Source organism: Triticum aestivum, chromosome 1B, assembly GCF_018294505.1.
Source record: "Triticum aestivum cultivar Chinese Spring chromosome 1B, IWGSC CS RefSeq v2.1, whole genome shotgun sequence".
NCBI lineage: Eukaryota > Viridiplantae > Streptophyta > Magnoliopsida > Poales > Poaceae > Triticum > Triticum aestivum.
Genome location: NC_057795.1, coordinates 303,478,724 through 303,494,202, shown reverse-complemented (window position 1 = coordinate 303,494,202; position 15,479 = coordinate 303,478,724). Strand labels below are relative to the sequence as shown.

At 42.3% G+C, this 15,479-nt stretch overlaps 2 protein-coding genes across 3 annotated transcripts; one reads left to right on the top strand and one right to left on the bottom strand.

Annotated features, from left to right (window-relative positions):
- Nucleotides 1-53: 53 nt before the first annotated feature.
- On the top strand, nt 54-2,079 carry LOC123120771 (uncharacterized). 2 transcript variants are annotated; one of them, XM_044540767.1, is made up of 4 exons: nt 54-175; nt 453-498; nt 598-742; nt 1,498-2,079. In XM_044540767.1, exons 2-4 carry the CDS (start codon nt 461-463, stop codon nt 1,762-1,764), a joined length of 450 nt encoding a protein of 149 aa, XP_044396702.1. In that variant the 5' UTR covers nt 54-175; nt 453-460; the 3' UTR covers nt 1,765-2,079. The 2 variants fall into 2 exon arrangements, with proteins under 2 accessions (XP_044396702.1, XP_044396697.1); XM_044540762.1 differs by having other exon boundaries at nt 109-244.
- A 641-nt stretch (nt 2,080-2,720) lies between these two features.
- On the bottom strand, nt 2,721-9,705 carry LOC123120760 (acyltransferase-like protein At1g54570, chloroplastic). The gene is made up of 13 exons (XM_044540755.1): nt 9,238-9,705; nt 8,994-9,045; nt 8,452-8,507; nt 7,057-7,215; nt 6,861-6,965; nt 6,487-6,593; nt 5,882-6,003; nt 5,667-5,775; nt 5,415-5,548; nt 4,970-5,339; nt 4,337-4,450; nt 3,321-3,406; nt 2,721-3,214 (listed from the first exon to the last, which is right to left on the bottom strand). The coding sequence occupies exons 1-13, from the start codon at nt 9,590-9,592 to the stop codon at nt 2,914-2,916; spliced, it is 2,070 nt and encodes a 689-aa protein (XP_044396690.1). The 5' UTR covers nt 9,593-9,705; the 3' UTR covers nt 2,721-2,913.
- Between the last annotated feature and the right edge of the window lie 5,774 nt (nt 9,706-15,479).

Sequence of the window (15,479 nt, the reverse complement as noted above, 5' to 3'; positions counted from 1 at the left end):
CGCGCTAATACTTATAGTCATCCCTAGGTAATTTTTGTTACTTTGATATATATTTGTTGCACTGCCATATGACAAGTGGTTTTTTAGGGAGCCAACTTTTCTCCAGAATAGAAGACACGAGGGCCCGCGAGGCAGCCCTCCCGATCGCATCCTGGTCACGGACTCACGGGCCCTTGTGAGCTGCTTCTCTCTCCTTTGCTCTCCCTCTAACCCTAGCATTTCTATCTCCAGTACAGTATGTTAGGTGAATTATCCTCTCTTTTTTTCCCTAACTTGTTTCCTCTTCTATTCTAGTACTACTGCCTCTCAGTCTCTGAGTAAAACGACACTAGTTCTGTTAATTACAGTGATTCAAATCGCTTCACCGGCATACATACGCCTACCTGCTCGACCAAATGCCGCAGTGACTAAAACCCTCTTGTCTTCACTTTCCTCCTATATTTGTCCCGCAGGTGACGCGATGCTGCGCAGCTTCCCTCAGGCCCGTCCGCTCCTCAGGTAAGCGGGCACGAGCATCCCATACCTGGCTCTCCCTCTCCCTCTCCGCACGGATTAACCATTGATGTCGTCTCTGTTCTTGTTGCTTTGGGGGATCAGGAGGATGGGGTTCGACAAGAGGGATGCCTACTTCTTTAAGCAGATTGGCAAGGGCATGCTCTGCACCTACGCGCTTTTCGGCGCAGCATGGCTCTGGAATGAGACGTCGCCGCTTGGTTGGTGGACGCTCAAGCCACTCCCCAAGGTAGGTACTATGGCTGGTGAGCCTTGGTTGAGGCAGAAATGAATTGGTGCCACCTTTTGTTTTACTAGTACAAGATTCTATCGAGTGCAATGAAGTTCATCTACCTGAATGCTCATTTTCTGGAACTATGGTTCAGAACTGCCTGTAGATAATGTCAATGCGTCCCACGCTGTGGTCTTACAGTAAGACATACGTTAATCCAGGCACTCTCCATTCCATAGCTTCGTTGTGTGACATCCATCCATAACTTCTTTTTCCGAAAAGGATGGTTGTATGACATCCGTCCATCACTGCATCAACTAAGCAGCGACTTTGGCTACGCAATTAACAAGATGCATGCCGTTTTCTTGATGAGATGCGATTCATACAACTTTTTGTGGGGTTGATCATGCATTGATCGTAGCTGCAAATCTTGCACATGCCTCAGGTTTTACTGAAACAGCATATTCTGGTCATTGATTATCATTCGACGAGTTCTCCTTATATATGACGAGTTCTCCTTATATATGCCACCTTCAACACTCAAACATTAAGTTATGATGAAAAGGAACTTCTATGATGCACTGGATTATATATCTTATGTGACACCAGAATTATCCCTTGGAGAAATATGATTATATATAACGATCACTTAAGGTGAATATCTCTTCTACAAGACCGTGATAAGTAACTTCTATTTGCTAATGTTCACCCTTCCACTGATTCATGCCCTTCCAGTTTATAGTTTTCTAAAAACTATCTTCAATATTTTCCAGGAAGAAAAAGAAATGGCACATCTTTATGAGCGCAGGGAGTTTCCCTACCCTGGTGATGAAGAGGCAGTTGAGGAGTTCATAAAAAGTGAGGGTGCTCTAGGTACCACGATCGGGCCCAAAGGTTTTGCGGATACAAATGTGGACTCTGATAAAATGCAGAAGCAACTACAGTCGAAAAAGTTTGACCAGGAGGCACAAAACCTCTGGTTCCGAATGAGGAATGAGGTTGCACATGAACTACAAGAGAAGGGATTTGGTGTTGAATGAAGTTTTATTCTTCTGAAAGGAGAAGTGAAATGGTGTCATGCTAGAGTTATCTTTGGACCGTCTCAGCTCTGCTAATTGACACATCAGCTAGTAACTTAGAATAAATGCAAATAGGAAACATGGAGCTTATGCTACGATTATCCTCCTTTTTCCCGCTCTCTGCCTGGGCTCTATCTTATTCTATGGCAAATGTCTTTGCAGAGCATCTACGTTGTGTCATGTCATGCCAATATTAATCTTGTTGGCTTGTTCCATTTCTTCTGTTACTGATTTCTGATCTTTAAGACATGTTATCAACCAGTTGTTGAGTCCTTATTTTCCTGTGTTCACAAACTTGAGTTATATTCTGGTGTTTACAAACCAGTCGTTGAGCCCTTATTTTCCAGTGGCTTTCTGTCAAACATTTAAGTTTTATCATTCACCAGTGAAGAAATAATGGTGGCGCTCTTGTTCTCTCAGGCTGCTGAGACCACAGCTTTTGGCCGTAAATCATAAATAGGTCCATGTAATAAGGTAGAAATGTCGAAGTGTGGAACAGTGGAAGTCCCAAGGAGTTTTCTAAAGTTATTGCAGTAACTTGCATGTTTTTTTCCCTTTGAAATCTATGGTATCTTACTGTGTGTCAAACCACCTACATGTGAAATCTTTTCAAAACATGCCAGGTAGCCAGCAGGTTCAGAAAAGCCCTAGGTCTAAATTCCTATTTTGCTTCTGCCTAGAGCCCTCAAGGCTAGGCGTTCTACTGTCGCCTAGCGCCTAGGCATGCTTAAGGGCACACCTAGCAGTGCTTTTTTTAAATAAATAAAATCGTTGGTAGCCAGTATAACATCTTCTCCTAAAGAAGTTGTCACAAAGGTGAACACATGTGGTGCACCTGTCACTTTAGGTGGTGTGCTTTCACATTGACTACATAGTAGAGAGATAAAAGAGACCCTTTACTGTGAACAAGTATCAAATAATCAGTAACATTTTGGTGTTAATTAATCACTACCAATGAGTAAGTAACATGTACATTCAAAACGTAATACAAATATTCAGATACATCTGTTAGCTACACATTATGTACTGTGTTATACTCTGCTATAATGGATACCTACTATCTGCCAATGTGCAGTCACACTATCACAGGAATATATTTGCACCTAGTCTTCATGGTTCAAAAGTTGGGACTTGAGCAGAAACACCCTGAGTTGCCTGGTACACAGCACGCTGAGCTATACTCCTGTAAGGGTCTTCCTCCCTCTTCCTCTGTAAGTATGCCATTGCGTTCTCGACTTCTGATTTGATATGTAAATACACTTTATTTGCGCTCTCCCTGTCCGTCAGAACATTGTTCATCCCTTCCATTTTGATTGGTTTGCCAAAAAGGTAGTAGAATCGTCCCGGTACTTTGGGAACAATAGCAGGTATGTGCATGTCCTGATTCCCTTCCTCTCCTTTGACGCTATCTCTGAAATGAAAAATATTCACAGCAGAATGAAAAAGAGTCCAAGTAAGCAATCGCACAAAGGTAAGATCAGAACACTTGATTCATTTGTTTGGAAATTAAATCTGACCTCACTCTCTGGCCGTCTTTGTTGATTGACTCTATCCACTCCCGAAGGTACGGAATGTTCTTTTGATCATTGTAATCCAGAACCAACTGCAGAAAGAAAACACAAATAAACTTTGTATAGCTTTCCCCAAAATCTGCTACTCAACCTTGGTTACAAATGTGTTATCACCACACATGTCCTGCGGAGATCTCGAGTTTGTGTCTTTTTCTATATCTTCAAAGTCATTTTCTGTGCCATGCTTTCATGTTATTTTTCCTTGAATAAAACATGCTTTCACCTTTATGTAATCGGTAAGTTGACTTCTGAAGACTACAAAACTTCAGCTTGGTGGGGCTGCAGCGGTATTTTGGTCTATTTGGCTATGCATAAATGATGTTTTTTCAAGCAACCAGCAGGAGCGCTGCCTTTTCATTACGATGTTTGTGACAGCAAAAAGTTCAATCATGTATGCAGGTGTTACTCTCGTGTATGAGTTGGATGTAGTCATGAGCGTTGTTACAGAAGGCACAGCACAAGGAGCCTATGGAGCTTGGCGCCAAGCGGCTCAAATGTATTACCAAGGGGTTTATGTCCCGGTTTGGATGGCATGCGATTGACAGGTTTCTTAGTCTTTGCCTTGGTCGGTATGTTACTACCTACTTTCATTTGATTGTATTGATATTTTCGTCTCCCCCTTTTCTCAGCGAAGTCAAATTTTTTGTCTCTGCATCTATGATGGAGAGGCCGGGGGTAATAAGGCTTCCATTATCTAAAAGGGCAGCCTAGTGCACGTAGCTCCCACTTGCGCAGGGTCCGGGGAAGGGTCCGACCACTTTGAGTCTTTTTGGCCAAAAACTGGCTCCACTGAGAAAAGGCTTCCATTATAATGTAAAAGATAAATAAAAGTTCAACTGGTCAAGATTTCAAATGGTATGACATATGAATACAAATTTCCACTTTCAATGATATTTTTAGAAATAGAGATTTAACAGTGTTGATTTCTCCTATAGAAACAAAAGAAGGATTAGGAAAGCTACCTCTAAAATGTCATCTTCTCCGACAAACCCAAATGGAACGACTGTAACACCAAACCTTGCCGCCATCCTTACAAATTCTGGCTGATCTGGCCAAAACAACTTGTATTCTTCACCCTGCCAAATCCAGCTCAATTATTACATTAGAAAAAAAGGGTAAAGTCTACTATAACTCTGAGATACCATTTTTTTTGTCTGTGTTTTAAGTCATGGTCCTTGTGGAATACTTGTTAGACGCTAGCCTTGATCATGCTCCCTCTGTCCGAAAAAGCTTGTCCCTCAAATGGATGTATCTAACACCAAGTTAGTGCTAGATACATCCATTTGAGGGACAAGCTTGGGACAAGCTTTCTCGGACGGAGGGAGTACTATTTTTGTACATGTGAGCACACTCCTAATAACAAAATCTGATGTGCTAAATTAGGTGTTTGCAAAAATAGTTCCATGTGGTGAAACTGAGCATGTTTGGAAGAGTGGTATTCTGTGGTAAACTTCAGGAATTTAGTCAAATTTGACTTAAATACTAGTCCTTTACCAAGAAATATCATTCTCCTAAACTGCCCATAATGCTTTTTCAGAACCCGCCCCTAATGGTTATGTCAAGGCTTAATAGAGATATGGAGACATTAAGCACACCTTCCTATGTAGAGCTTCCCGAGCACCACCAGGATAGAGGAGAACATATTGATTTCTCTCAAACAGCCTGTACATATTGATTGGAGTGACTGGTAATCCGCCATACATAGAGACTGTATCAAACCGAGACGACTCCTGGCGCGAGGTCTCATATTTTGATCCAAACAACATTGGATGAGCCATGCCACGAACAATCGTGTTCTTCTCCCTCAAAAACTCTTCATACAATGGGCTTAACTCGATCCCCATCAGTGCATGATAACCCACAAACAAGACAGGACCTTGGTCAGGAATACCAGCAAGGCCACGGACAATTTTTCCATTTGTCAGAGTAGACATCATGACTGGGCTCAGTGCAAGGTGAAACAATCTGCAAAAGGTTATAAGTTTTTCACTTACTAGATCTATGCAAGTAGGGAAGCACTCTCAGAAGTTGAATACATACTTGTGGTCTTCATCAAATGTTTTCTTGAACTCACTTAGTGTAGGGGGAAGGTAGTCGGTCACAAAGTCCCGTTGCCTGCCACGGCGGTACATGTTTGCACCTTTTATAACAGATAACAGATTCACACCATCCTCCTGTGCAAGGAAAATATGAAGTTCAAAATTGTACTCCAAAAAATACAGTGATTGGCATGAATATTGAAATGAAAACACCGGACTGGCTCCGAAACGCTTTGATGAATTGTGAGTGTACCAAGAGTAGTGTATGGCCATTTTCCTTGAAGTATCGAACTCTGCAGTTTTTCAGTGCCTTGAAGAGTCGATCTGCCTCTTCTCCACTCGGCAGAAGATTGTCTTTGCCACTAAATAAATTAATTAATATGGAGAGTATCAGATCAAACAGTTAGACATAGAAAGTCAAACAAGACTAGAGAATGGGGATTTAGGCAGCACCATTATGATGAGTACCTGGCAAGAAACAGAACTTCAGCTTGTACAGCATGAAGACGAGAGTTGGCATAGGCTGCTCCTGACTTAAGAAGCTTGAGCTTCCACAAAAGAGCATCCCTTGGTATGATATCTGCCAATTGCTGATAAATGAAAGGGATGAAATCTAAAACAATAATAAGAAAATATATCTAGGTGATTAAATCGCTCTAGAAAAGGTTGTAACCGATTCTTCTGAGGACTAAGAGCACAAGGACTTCTGAAAATAGTGGTTAAAAGAAATGGATACTTCTCCTTTCCGACAAATGCAACTGTACGTCTGTACTCTATATGCTTTTCTAGACTTGCATAAATAAATAAATAATCATTTCTTAAAGTAGAGATCTCCTGAAAAAGATGTACAAATCAAGTCTTTTTTATGAACGTTGGCGGATAGAGTTACAGCAGATCAAATAACGTTTAGGAAGTTTATAAGCATATATGTTTCTTGCACTCCTTTTTTTTTGTAGTCTATATGGATTACTTTTTCTTGCACTCCATATGTTTGAATAGGAGGTCACATAAAAATGAATGTATGGGATAGATAAACATAAAACTTAAAAAGAGGAGGAGCTATAGAAACATACTGAAAGCAAAGGCAGCAAAGAAGTGAGACTTTCTGACAGCTTTTGAAGAGTTTCTGGAGGAGAAAGGTTGTTCTCAATGCTAACCATAGCCATCTTCAGAGGGTCAGCTGCGCATAAACATCCTTGGCTCATAAAAATAAGTGGAACAAGATTTAAATTTTAAAAGTACATAGTGAGGTAGAATTCTGCCTGGATGCTTTTATTATCAAGCAATAACTCAAAATCAAGATCATGTCTTCCAAGTTCTTTAGTTCATATGAAATTAACAAGAAAATTTTGTGACAAGCATATCAGATTATACAGTTGGAAAAAAGATGCACAGAACAACTGGAAGAAAGCACATGCCAGGGTAATTAATAAGCTAAGAAGTATACCCATAACAAAACTAAGAAGATATGGAACTGTAACATGAAGGTCGCTTGGCATTGCTTCCAAAAGAGGCAATATTGGCTGCAGTGGAGTCTTTGCAAATGATGTTGCTGCAGAAAAAAGAAGAAAAACCATCAAGTTATTTTATAATTAAAGAAAGAACTATCTCATCACATTCTAAAGTGCAACATTTTCACTTGCCTGGGTTTACCAGTACGAGGACCAAATCGATGTGTGGATTACGAGCTGCCGCTGCAAGCGCCAGGCATCCACCAAAGGAATCTCCAACAAGATATATCGGTCTATTTGGTGATAAATCATGCTCATATTGGATAGACTTTTCGACAATTTGTAATAGCCCTGTAAGCATTTATATTCATTGCTGTTAGATCAATAGAAGCTTTCGGGTACTTATCCCTGATTTCCCTTCATAATTCATAACAGTAATTTTATTTTGTAGTCCTACTTCTGCGGTGAGGGCTCTACAGGGGCAACATGGTGGCGGACAGAAGACCTCACCAAAGAGGACGCCCGGGAGACAAGACCAAGCAAGTTAATGCACATGTAGGAGATGAAGTTGGTGTAATTAACACCGAAGAATTACCAAGCATTGGGAAATGCAAAAGAAGCGCGACGATGATATTATGCCCTTTTTTTTTGCCTTTCTTACAGACCAAAACTGGCTGGTCAGAAGGATGCCACCGTTGCCTCTGTCCTCGGAGTGGCAAACTTGTGGATTGATTTCCGCGGGGCTCTCTTGGTGAATCTAGTACAGTGGAATGAGATCATACTGAGAGTCGCGGGGGTGCAACAAACTCAGGAGCAGGACTCGTTTAGGTGGGATCTTCACACCACCCGGGTGTTTTCTGTATTTGGCATTGGTGGATACGCTGGTCAGTTTTAGATCAAAATGGTTATGGCGTCTAAACTAACTTTAAAAACCAAAGTATTCCTCTAGTTCCTCGCATAAAGTCGTTCTTATAAAGGAAAATTTTATTAAGCGCAAATAGCAGGGGGAAACAAAACTAGACTTGGATGAAACTGTAGTCCTAGTGAGATACATATATATCTCTAGAAACAAAATTCTAAGCACTGCAAAACTTATGAGTTGGTATGAAACTAGTTTTGTGTCCTAAATTGTCCTAGTTTTGATCTTTATACCTTGTGCAAATTTCTGAAATTAGACTTGGATGAAACTGTAGTCCTAATGAGAGACATATATATCTCTAGAATCAATGCATATTTCTACATTCTGGACTTTGTTGTGAGTTGGTATGTAGAAAATACTTGTAGAGAAAAGTTGGTATGTACTCCCTCTGTCCCAAAATATAAGAACGTTTTTAACACTACACTAATATCAAAAACGTTCTTATATTATGAGACAGAGGGAGTAGATGATTATCCAAGTAAGAATAGTACTCCCCCCGTTTACTGTTATAAGATGTTTTCAGTATGAACTACATACGGACTGAAATGAGTGAACAAACACACTAACATGCGTCTATATACATCCAATTCAGAAAAAAGTTAAAAACATCTTATAATAATGAACGGAAGGTGTAATAGTGAAGCCTAGGTGAATAATACAAGTCATACCTTCAAATGGTGTACGATCATTTACTGGTATATGCAAACAACGAACTTCAAAGGCCCTGCAAACGAGAAACGTGAGGTTTTATTAGACTTCAATGTAGAAAATGAGAGACAAAAGGAGGCAGTCTAGTTTTTGTCACGTTGGGCAGTTTTAGACTAAATAAGAAGGAACATGTAAACGAATCATAGGTCACATTGGGTAGGCTTATTCTCTCATTTCCGGTTTATTGGACTCATCTTGCAAATAATATCAACCAAAGAAGACCTACTTAAGTACTGGACAACATACTAATGTTATATGCATGGCCCGAATATAGGTCTTCTGAAAGACAACTTTATGTAAATTTCATTTGACATCAACATAGATTTGACTTGTAATATTCATATTATATCCAGGCTTGGTGGGTCTTTGCGTCCCTATTGCTTTGGCCTTGGTTAATTTGATAGATAATGACTTCATGGAGACTAGTACACTAGTAGTAACGCTGAAAGCAGGCTTATAGTATTTCCCTAAAGGAGCACATAGAAAGCAACAGCATACTCACTTGCCCAAAGACTTGTGGTGCAAAATGAGCCCCATCCCAACACCATCAGTTCCTGCAGTCAGGTAAACTCTTAGAACAGAAGCAAACTGACCACCTAACCATTCAGGTAACCGCAAACATGGCGGTGATCTCGCGCTGATGAGCTGCCTCCATCATGCAGTGGCCAAGGGTGGAGCGCAGAAAGCACAGAGTTATATACTATTGGGATCCCTATACTATTATTGCTAAAGATTGGACGACCAACCTGGCAAGAAGAGCAGCAGAGGCGCGTCCTCCACCGCCGGCTGGCCTGACTCGACGGGGCTGAACCACCGCGGCGGCCCTCCGTCGTCCTTGCACAGGGCCCTGGCGGCAGCGAAGTAGTCCTTGACGGTCACACCCCCGAACCCATCGTCGTAGAGGGGCTCCAGTCCTCTGTCCTTCTCCTCCTTCACCGCGTCCTCTTTCTTCCCGCTCCTGTTTCTCAGCCCCACCTCCCCGTTCACGGCGACGGAGCTGGTCCTGAGGCCGCCGCCGAGCCGGGAATGGTGTCGGACCAGGCGGGTGGTCGGCTTCACGCCGTAGACGGCGGGGAAGGAGCGGAGGGCGGGAATGGACATTGCTGGAGATGATGCCTTTGGGTTGGAGAAACGGAGGAGTTACTTGAAGAAGGAAAGCATGCCAGGCAGGGGCGGGGTCTGTGGAGGGGATGGGACGGGCGAGTGATTGGGGTGGCAGCGGGGCACGTAGGAGAGATCAAGAGCGATGCACTCCCGGGGAAAGGACAAGGGAGACAAGCTCAGTGCTGACCGCACCCACTTTCTTTTTCCTCTTTTTCTTGAAGCCCATCGAGTATTAGTGGATGTTTTTTTTGCGCAAATTAGTGGTTTTTTTTATTCGGAAGGCCATGTGACAAGCTTTATATCATTGCATCAAATACTGGTTACATCGTCAATCAGTTTGCTCAAAATAAAGCTAGGAGCTTCATGGACCCAATTACAAAAAAGTATGCCTACCAATATTATGAACAACTTTAAAAGCCTTCCCAATTAACGTAATCAGGTCAACTCAATCTGCAAAAATAACTTGTTGAGTGGTTTCACCAAGTATCACTTCCTTCCAATGGTCGAATCGTTTTCCAAAGAGTCTGATGCCGCTTCAATCATGAACACCCCACATGAAGGGCCGTCCATTTTGATTTCGCATTGTTGTCGCTTCCGCCATTATTGTAGTTGTGTTAGCAACCTAACTCCGGCACAAGCGATAGCAGAGGAAAATGTTGCTATGGGAGCCAAATTCAAAAGCGTTGTCATGGCAGCAAAATGGAGTGTTGCCATGTCAGTGAAACCCGCTGCCATGGCAGCTGACGCAGCAGCCGCGATAAATCAGGGAGAGGATTTTGTCATCAGCCATCGACGTCGGATCATCCAACCTAACCGCTAGTACGTGGGCGCGTCGTGGGACAACACTACTTAAAGAGAAGGAAGACAGGAGCGAAAGACATCTGGGCTTGGATCACACCAAACGGCATGACTGTTTACTTTCACTTTCTTCTTTCCCAATTAACGTAATCAAGTCCACACAATCCGCAAAACTAAATTGTTGAGTCGATCCACCAAATGCATCACTTCCTTTCAAGGCTCGAATCATTTCCAAAGAGTTTGATTACGCTTCAATCTTGGACACCCCATATGAATGGCCAATATCAACCCATTTCAAATTGTTATCGCCTCCGCAATTACTGCACTTGTCACATTAGGAAGAATTTCACATGATGCAGCTATGAAAATACCTTTATCATCCCACAACACAGCTCCCGTGACTCCGATACCATCTTCCACATAAAATGTTGCATCAGTGTTAAGTTTCACCCATTTTATTGACTTGCATATTGATCCCCTAAGCCGCAGCTAGGGTTTCTTCCTCCCCGGATTGCGATCACCTTCGAGAGTCCTACTGTGATCGGCCGCCTTGCGGACTCCATCCTCCCATCCCATGTCGGGTGACCGTGCCCCACCCCATCCAAACCCTAGTTCGATGGAGGTGCCTTCCGACGCACAGTCAACAACGAGTTGCAGAGCGAGGGTCGGTGATCCGAGTGATCTAGGATACTTCTTCAACCAGCTTAATCTAGAAGGCGAGGGCTTCGATGATCTCGAAATTGATGTTGATGATTTGGTCTTGAACAACGGTGTGCATTGGCTGGCCCTAGCTAGGGTTCACACAAAGAGTAGCTTCAGCCAAGCTGTCTTCTTCAAGGAGATGTGTTTGGCTTGGAATCCAATGCATGAGGTGCGCTTTCGCCCGGTTGGTCCTAACCTAGTCTTAGTGGAAGCTTCATGCCTCGGTGACCAGGAACGAATCACGGAAAGAGGACCATGGATATTCAGGTATTGGGTAGTCCTTCTAAGTCCTTATGATGATTTGAACAAAGTTGAAGAGATTGAGATAGTTCGCATGCCTATATGGATACACATTCATAAACTCACATATGTCAATTGCAAGAAAGAGTTGGTGGAAAAACTGGTTAAGAATGCCGGCAATGTACTGTATATAAGGCTCAATGGAAATTCTCGGAGTGATTACATACAGGTGCATGTCCGGCATGATGTGAGGGGACCATTTGAACTGTTCGGTATGAAAAAATTGGTAACTTATGTGGACGAGTTGGCCATGAATATAAAGAGTGGGGTGATGGTATGCACCAACCTAAAGACCTCAAGTTTGGCAATTGGATATATGCCAACCCCCCCCTCCCCCCCCCCCCCCCCCCCCCGCCTAGGAACCATTCTGGTTTTGATGCTAGCAGCAATACAAATATTGTTGCATATATGCCAAGACATCCACAGAAAGTAGAGGTGGATGATGATCTTAAGGACACGGGTACAAACCCTAAAAAGACAGGGGGTGGTCATGACTGGTCGAGAAAAACTAGCTCGTAAAAGGTTGGCAATGGACGCTGACCCGGCTAGGTCGAAGGCTTCTGGCCTCCCGTCAAAGCCATCAGTGCCCCTGTTGATTACAGACGGTATAGTTGATGGAGGTGGTGACCCAGCGTCACCTACTAGTAGTCAGAACAATAAAAAAGTAAAGTTGGTTGGTGATGGAGAAAACTTAGATAGCAAATCGGGGGGCTCCCGTCTGGAGCGCTGTCGGGGGTAATGAGTCAACTAGTTTAGAACTCAGGACAGTTCGTGAAGTTATGCTTCTTGTAAAAGCCAATTCCCGAAAGTTTGTCTTACTGTCATAAACATGACAAACTTCTGTTAATGTTGAAAGACTAAAGTGGAGATGGGGTCTTAAAGGTTTTGCGGTGTGGAGTGTGGACCGTGATGACCATGGAGGGGGGTTATCTTTGTTGTGGGATGATTCCCTCTAGGTGAGAGTTATAGACTCATGTAAACGATATATTGATGTTAGTGTGTTAGATCATGGCTCGGGTAAATCATGGAGATGTACATTTGTTTACCGAGAACCAATTGTTGAGAATCGATATCTCATGTGGGAGCACCTACAAGACTCAAGGGTTGTTCAGATTTGGTATGTGGAGACTTCAATGTAGCATGTGGCAACACGAAGATTTTTCAAGATCTTTGCGAGGGGAGAATCAGATGGAGGCGTTCAGGAATGTCCTTATCGACTGCAAGTTGGTTGACTTAGGCTTCTCGAGAGCGCTATTTACGTATGATAATCACCATTGGGGCCAAAACAACGTCCAGGTCTGGTTGGATCGGGCCTGTGTCAACGAGGCATGGAAGGAGCTCTTTTCGTTTGCATGGTTGCAATACCTGATGTCGCCGCGATCGGGTCATTGCCCCTTACTACTACATGTGGAGGAGTCCGAGGAGACCTGCGGTATGAGATCATGTGGGAGCGGGACTCGCAGCTCCTGCGGTTATAAGCAATGCCTGGGCCCGATCCCGCCCGTCGGGTGACCTAGGAAACGTTGAAGATTCTCTTAAAACAGTTATGGTAGAGCTTCGGGAATGGAGCAAGGAACACTTTGGTCAAGTGGAGCGAGAAAGTTCTTCCCCTCGATAGGAGCTTAACACTCCCCGGCAAAACAGTAGCGACAGACTATTAATTCGACAGAAGATGCAGAGGCTTGTGAACTCTCATGTACAGGGAGGAGATGATGTGGCTGCAGCGGAGCAGAATTGTGTGGTTAAAAGAGGGGGACAGTAACACACAACACTTTCATAAATAGGCTATGTGTGCGTGCACGAAAGAATGGTATAAGGAGGTTGCAAAAGGTTGATGGTTCCTGCAACAATGAGCCGTCTGAGATGGAGCAGATGGCCCAATCATATTTCAGAAAGTACATACCAATGACCCCATCTTGTTGGTTGATGAAGTGTTGGAACCGATTGTTCCACAAGTGACAGCTGCTATGAATGAAAGTCGAACGCTCCCTTCCCACATGAGCAAATATCGGATCCTTTGTTTCCACTAGGACCATTGAAAGCTCTTGCTCACGGGATCCCCGTCGAGATTCTATCAAAGGAATTGGTCCTGTTTGAAAGTGGAAATCCTTTGAGACGGAAACAAAATGCAGTGTGAAAATCCAAGAACAAAGCACAACGACATATTCATTTTTTTGGAATTTTTAAATATTGTGATTTTTTTAACAAAAATGCAAATAATGTTTGAAATAGTGAACAAATTTTGAAATTTGAACAAAAATTTAGAACGTAAACAAGTTTTGGAAAAAGTGAACAAAATTTAAACACATGAACAAAAAAGTTTAAAAATGAACATTTTAAAAAAATCAACAAATATTGAAAACATGAACAAAAAAATTTCGAAAAACATATTTTTTTCAAAATTGCGAAAAAATGTCTAATTCAGAGCAATTTTTCGAAATGTGAACACATTTTTAAAAGTGAACTAAATTTGAAAAAGTGAAAAAAAACTTTAAAAATGTGATTTTTTTTAAAAAAAATTGAATTCAGAGCAAGTTTTCTGAATTGTGAACAAAATCAGAAAACAGGAACCTTTTTTTTCCAAAAATGTGAACTATTTTGGAAAATTGCAAACAAATTTAGAAACCTTGAACAACATTTGAAATCATGAATTTTATTTTGGAATCCCGGATATTTCTTAAAATAGAGGATAAAAATAAAAACAAAAAGGATAAAATAGAAGAAAAATGAATAGATAACAGAACTCCCCCTTCGTCTCTCCTTCAAGGAAAAAATGCGGCTAGGGTTTCTGCTTCCTGTTGGCGACGTTGCCGATCTGCCTTGTTTCCTGTGGCTTTAGGGCTATGGGGCGTAGTGGATCCTGACCCTTGCCGATGAAAAAACTCTATTTTTAGAAGAAAAAAATTAAATTTTCTTAGGGTTTGTGTCCGGCTAGGGCCATTTTTCCAGAAATTTGAGACCCATGTACGAATTCCAAGATGGGTACTAAAATCCAAAAATGGCATGCGTCATAGCCTCCTAAATAGGGATGGAAGACCACTCATAAAAATAGTGGTGGACGAAAAATGTTTTCTTAGTGTGGCAAAATAGATAGCACCAATTTTTTTAAATATATGCTCATAAAAAGGTAACATATATAAAATGTAATCAACGTAACTAACTATAATCAGCTCATACGAACATAACAATACTAGCGTAGGATGTCAAGAGATACTGCTTATAGTATTATTCACGAACATTTTTTTTTTGGAAAATTCGCTACTATCAATTTATCAGAATTATGGAACCAACCTGTTAAACAAAGATGAATTGATTCGTCTGTTCATTCCGTTGTTGATCTCCTATAGGACATGTAGTCATGTACACAAAGCAAACACATACGCAATGCAGCTACATCATACCTTTTTTTAGAACGAAGACGTACGATGCGTCCGGCTTTAAATTAATAAAGCCCACCGACAGGCAGCATCCAACGAGTCCAATACAGGGTAAACATCATAAAGGGAAACTGGCCGAAGCCAAAAGTATAGAACATGCAATCGGCCTCAGCCTGAGAGATAAGATCAAAAGAACAAGAACAAGCACACAGGTAGTCAGTCCAAAAGAACACCAAAATATCGCCAGGAGCAGCATCTTAGGTACGGGCTTCCACCTGGATTGTGCGGATCCGCTCCATGGCCTCCAGCATCCGGTCCGCATCACGTCGTTTCCCCAACGAAGTCCATGTCTGGAGGAACACGTGGCATTTGAAAATAATGTCGGCAGGGTGGTTAGGGAACTTGTGTTCAATTGTCATCTTATTGCGGGTGGTCCAAAGGGACCAGCACAGCGCCCCTACGCAGGGCCACAACACATGCCCGAAGCTACCCCTCTGAGCAAGGAGGATCCTACGAAGGTCCGAGGCCGAATTGTAGGGGAACGTAGTAATTTCAAAAAATTTCCTACGCACACGCAAGATCATGGTGATGCATAGCAACGAGAGGGTAAAGTAATGTCCACGTACCCTCATAGACCGTAAGCGGAAGCGTTATGACAACGCGGTTGATGTAGTCGTACGTCTTCACGATCCGACCGATTCAAGTAC